The sequence below is a fragment of the Cebus imitator genome, unplaced genomic scaffold (assembly GCF_001604975.1).
Source record: "Cebus imitator isolate Cc_AM_T3 unplaced genomic scaffold, Cebus_imitator-1.0 Scaffold684, whole genome shotgun sequence".
Classification (NCBI taxonomy): domain Eukaryota; kingdom Metazoa; phylum Chordata; class Mammalia; order Primates; family Cebidae; genus Cebus; species Cebus imitator.
The window spans coordinates 233,534-239,533 of NW_016107999.1; the positions used below are offsets into that span (position 1 = coordinate 233,534).

At 39.5% G+C, this 6,000-nt stretch overlaps 1 protein-coding gene across 4 annotated transcripts in view; it reads left to right on the forward strand.

The window, feature by feature from the left end:
- SFXN1 (sideroflexin 1) overlaps positions 1–6,000 on the forward strand; it is a 46,684-nt gene that overhangs the window by 36,965 nt on the left and 3,719 nt on the right. For all 4 annotated transcript variants that reach the window (XM_017518530.1, XM_017518532.2, XM_017518529.2 and 1 more), the window contains 2 exons: positions 3,082–3,131; positions 3,542–3,589. In XM_017518530.1, coding sequence (XP_017374019.1) covers positions 3,082–3,131; positions 3,542–3,589 — 98 coding nt within the window. The remainder of the gene's footprint in view (positions 1–3,081; positions 3,132–3,541; positions 3,590–6,000) is intronic.

Below are 6,000 nucleotides of genomic sequence, written 5' to 3' on the forward strand. Positions count from 1 at the left end.
CTTGTGAATATCCATACAAGGGAATGTTAACTCCGCAATAAAAAGTAACCAACTAGGGCTGCATACAACATGAATGAGTCTCAAAGTAATTGCATAAAAGAATAGATACTGTATATCGAATCCTAGAAAATGTAAACTGATATATAGTGACAGAAAGACGAGAGGTAGCCATATAATGGGGTGCAGGGTTTACAGAAGAGGGAGGAACTGCAAAGGGCTACAAGGAACAAAGAAAACATTCAGGGTGGTGAATATTTTCATTATTTTGATCGTGGTGATGGCTTCACAGCTACATACATATGTCAGAACTTATACATTTTAAATATGTGCATTAAATAAATGTGTGTCATTTAATGTGTATAAATAACTTATAGACATTATAATTTGTGTATACACATTTATAATTTCATTCACTTGCCCACTACGTATTATAATTACACATGCATATACACATTTATAATTTAATGCGTATAAAGAACTTATATGTGCATTAAATAAATGTGTGTAATTTAATGTGTATGTCAATAAAGCTATTAGAGGCCAGGCATGGTGGCTCACGCCTGTAATCCCAGCACTTTGGGAGGCTGAGGCAGGCAGATCACGAGGTCAGGAGTTCAAGATTAGGCTGACCAACATGGTGAAACCCTTTCTCTATACAAATACAAAAATTATCTGGGTATGGTGGTGTGCTCCTGTAGTCCCAGCTACTCAGGAGGCTGAGGCAGGAGAATCACTTGAACCCAGGAGGCGAAAATTGCAGTGAGCCAAGATCACGCCATTGTACTCCAGCCTGGGTGATACAGCAAGACTCCGTCTCAAAAAAAAAATAAATAAAATAAAAAATAAAGTAAAACTATTAGAAAAAGATAATTGAGGGAGAAAGAATTTAGAGTAACTTTTGAGCTCTTTACTTCATTGAATATGTTTTTATATATATTTATATATGAATATAGATTCGTATTTATATATTATATATATGACATATTTTTTAAAGATATATATATGTGTTTTAAACATATAATTACTCTCTTTAATTCATTTGGACTTTTCATCTAAACATCCTCTGTTTGCACAGTTCTGTTAGGTAAGATATGTCCCTACCACAAGAAATTTTGCAAATATCGAGTGAAACACCAAACATCCTTAGCTGACTAATGTATCAGACTTTTTAACTGAGAGATAGGGATGAATAAGGCAGGATGGAGTGCTGGGGTAGGAGCTGGAAGAAGAGAGGACGTCAGGTTGGGTTTTGCAGAATACTAAAATTGTCTAGGAGCCCTGTCTGTGTGAGGAACCTTTCCATCCAAACCCTCTGCATAAGCCACAGTCAGTACGTAGTTTGCACATGCCCACCTCCAAGGTGGCAGACAGCTGCTCACTTTTGGATGACAGTTTAGCTCAGTTTTCTGCAGACCAGAGTCCACTTAAAATGAGCAGGCTGTTGGCTGGGTGCGGTGTCTCACACCTATAATCCCAGCACTTCGGGAGGCTGAGGCGGGTGGATCACCTGTGTCGGGAATCTGAGACCAGCCTGGCCAACATGGTGAAACCTCATTTCTACTAAAAATACGAAAATTAGCTGGGCATGGTGGTGGGCACCTGTAGTGCCAGCTACTTGGGAGGCTGAGGTAGGAGAATCAATCGAACCTGGGAGGCAGAGGTTGCAGTGAGCTGAGATTGTGCCACTGCACTCCAGTCTGGGTGACATAGTGGACTCCAACACAAAAAATAAAATTTTTTTTTTAAATGAGGCTGCTCTGACAGGGTCAGGTTTATCCATGCACCAGCTCTTGCTCAGTACTTCACTTGCCTTCTCATCACCAAGCCTGCCCAGCCCAGATGTCACCTGGCTAGGAAGTACTAGGGAAGTATTTAGCACCTCCTTATGATAATCGTTCGTCGTCAAACAGAGACAGTTACCCAAGATACAGTGTTTTCCTTTCATTCTATCTTTTGTGGGGAGGGGCCCCTCTGTGTATCCTATGAGGATCAGTTTCCTTGATGCTGCTTCTCCCTTCCTCTCTAGTCCATCGCTTTCTACCCTTACGCTGATCCTCCTGATGAACCTTTTCTCCAGAGGAGTCTCTTTGGGGACCAGGGTACGCCTCCCATGCACATTGTCTTCTAACAGCTTGTGTTGACTCTTAACTAAGCTGGCTGATTTTATTACAACCAGCTCACACCTTAGTAGGAGTGATCTGTGTAGCCTTATATAACCATATATCTCATCACACTTTATATTGTGTATTTAAGTACCACTCCTTTTTTAAAACTAAAAATCTAACAGCATTTATTCTCCAAAAGACCAACCAACTTGTTCATTTCCATTAAAAAAAAAAGTGTGACTAGCAAAAATGTTTTATGCCAGAAATAGTTTTAACCACACTGACAGCAACTAAAACCAAGAAAGACGAGGTGCAAAGTGGGGTGAGAGATGGTAAGCATTTGTTGGGTTTCTGATATGTTCCAGGCACCATACTAGGTGCTTTATGAATGTGATCTGGCATATCTTCATCCACACACTTTTAGGAAGCTGTTAATGATGTTCATTTTGCACCATAACAAGGGAACGGAAGCTTGGAGAGGCTAGGCTCTGTCTGCGCTTCCCTATTAGTGATGTTCCTTTTGCACCATAGCAGGGGAACGGAAGCTTGGAGAGGCTAGGCTCTGTCTGCGCTTCCCCACAGTCAGGAACTAACCAGGAGGGCAGAGACTTGAGTTCAGGTTCATCTGTCTTCAGACCTTGACACCAGGCTATCGTACCTCCCCAGCCAGGGGATACATTACAATTAATTGACAGCTGTTTCCCCACCTCCAGTACATACCCAAGCAGTGCTCAGATTAAATGTGCAATAGGGGAAGAAATAGAAGCCACTTGATCTTTGCATGTGTGTTGATTTACAGATCAAAGAAGGCTACAGGAAGTTCGAATAACACCCTTGTTGCAGCGTTTCCCCCAAATTTCACTAACCACATTCTATCCGAATTTTGTAATGTGATGAGGTTCCTTACAGTTAGTCAGACAAAATTGTCTCTAAGACTGTGTAAAAAGCATTCAAAGTCATTTATTTCTCAACACAGAGGTTCCCATGGATGAGCGCACCCATTCAAGTTGGGTTAGTTGGCTTCTGGTGAGTAGGAATTACTTTTTACATAATTAATTTCTTTTAAAAATATAAATACACAGTGTATGAAAAGTGAGTGGGTAATATGGGATACAAATTTTGAAACTGAGGCCATCTCAGAACGTCTGGAATATATGGCCCCCAATAATTAAATAGAAGTTAACTGTCTTTAGAGAAACCTACAACATGGGGGGCTATTTGTGTGATTCTTTTTTAAAATTATCTCTGTGACTTTTTTTTCATTATTTTGGCAATCCTAGGTAATAAAACTTACACCAACAGGACATATTTTTGTTAGACAACACAAAACATAATACTCTGAAGGAATAAGGGATTGTTATAAAGTAAAACAGAAAAATAATCTGAAAAGCTAACAATTTAAAACCGCCTGACTTTTTTTTGTATTTTTTTTTAAGTTTGGTGTTTGCTACACCCCTGTGTTGTGCCCTGTTTCCTCAGAAAAGGTATGTATTTGTTATTCAGAATAATCATGAGTTTTAATCCTGAAAACCAGTTGGAAGGCACAGGTGCCATTATTCCATTTCACCAGCAGGAAAGTTGAGTGTCAAAAGATACCGAAGCCAGGGTCTCTAAAAGGAAGGGAGGGATAGAGGCAGAAATCAAACCCACATCTGTCTAATTTCAGATGGACCCTATTCTTTTCTACTCCCTTCCATTAAATTTGAAAATGTTTGATTCTTTTGTGAGAATCAGACTAATTCTGGTACAAATTTGCTTTTATGAAAATTTAAAATATGGTCCAATCCACTGACAAATGCATCTGTCATCCAGATATAATAGGATGTAAGTTCCACCTCCAGGGACAGCAATTGTATGCACTTAGCTTAGGTGGTTGGTATATTTGCTTCCCTTCTTCCCACTTAGTTTTTTGCCTTAAAAGCTTTCTTGTGCATGCCTTTCATCACAAGCTGCCCTTGAATCCTGCCTTTGATGTGAGAACACAACTAACTGGCATTAAATTGGCATTTTCTATGTCTAGGTCTCCAGCCTGCTCTTGGTGTGATGCCAACACACAAGCAGTGGCATTTTGTTGTCTGTTGTTTTCTGTAAGTGTTACCAGGCCCCTTGCCTTGGTAATAGCCTTTTCTTTGTGGACCAGTAGGTCCCAAACATGTGGTCTTTAATCCCCCCGCCTTGCGGAGTAGGTTTTGGATGAGGTGTTCTAGAGCTAATGCTGTCAGATCCCTCTGCCTGACACAGAACTCCGCCTTGTATCTGCTCTTCCACTCTGTCTCTGACCCTGCTGTTCTTTCATAGAAATTTAAATCTCATGGACAGGAGCTCTTCATCACCTTGGGGCCTACTCAGGAGCCCCCCTCGAAGAGGGAAGGACCTTTAGAACTTGCTCTGGAAGCCTGATTCAGATGAATTTCCTCATCTCTAAACTGGTATAATGATACCTGTTTAATTGTACAAACCCCAGAGTCTCAGGGCTCAACCTGAGAATGTTCATTTCTCTAGTATGTGGCTTATGAATACTGGCGGTCAGCAGCTGACCTTGACTCAGCGTTTTAGATATTGAGCACATAAAATGCTGAGGGGGCGTACCTGATACCAAGGAAACACCTAAGAAATGTAGCTGTAATTATTTTCAGATTAAAGGATTTAAGATTTGAAAACCCACAGAGAAATTTTCTACTTTGGCCTTGATTTTGTTGGAGTGCTGCAAGAAAAAAATATCGTCTGACATTTATTTTTTAGAATTCATTTAAACTCTAGGTGTAGAAAAGAAAAGCTTTCTGTAACTATTAGTGTTCTTAAGTCAAGGCCCTCAGAAAGTGTGTGGTTTTACCTTTGGGAAACCAATGACCTGTTTTACTCTATTTTAAAATAGCTGTTTTGCGCTTTATATGCTGTTTATATGTTTGGCTTCTTCAGGTCCCTTGCTCCTCAATTTCATAGAGTAGGATTAATAATATTCCTTGGCTCATAACACATTATCCTCACTGATCCAAGCATGACCCTGTTTTGCTTATTTTGATTTTATTTATACTAATAATGTAATGAATATCCATGAATTCAGTGCCCAGCGAGGCAGGAGAATTGCTTGAATCCAGGAGATGGAGGTTGTGGTGAGCCGAGATCGCACCACTGCACTCCAGACTGGGCAACAGAGCAAGACTGTCTCAAAGAAAAATAAAAACAAAAAAATAAAAATAAAATACATATACATGACCAATAAGTTACAGCTTATAGGCTCCTCCCAACCTGTGTCCCTGCCTCCCCTGTAGATTTAACCACTATGCTGAATTTCATGCTCTTGCATTTTATATATGTGTATATGTCTTTGGTTTATCTTCTTTGGAACTTTTTAGACAAGGATGTCACCCTATCATAAGTTATATAGTCTTCTAGTACTTATTCTTTTTATTCAGTATCAGAACTAAGATTCATCTGCATTAGTGCATGCACCTGTAGTCCATTCATTGTTACTGTTGTATGATAGTGCATTTTATGAATGCACCACAGTTGCCCCTCTCCTATGTGAACAAGTGATGATGAAAACACACTTTACTAACATTTTTGAGAAGTAGCAAATGTGTTGCTTTGAGACATAGTTATAGCTTTAAATGTTTATATTATGAAGAGTAGCTGAAAATCAATATGCTAAATGTCCAACTTCAGTTTTAAAAAAAAGCACAAAAGGGTAAACATCAGAAAAGAAGGAAGGAGATAAGATCAGAAATGAATAAAATAAACAGAAAGAGTAGAGGATCAACAAGGTGAAAACTTGGCTCTTTGAAAATAGAAACAAAATAGACAATTGTCTGGTGAGACTAAGTAAAACAAAAAGAAAAGCTGGGCGTGGTGGTGCACACCTGTAATCCCAGCACTTTGGGAGGCCAAAGCAGGC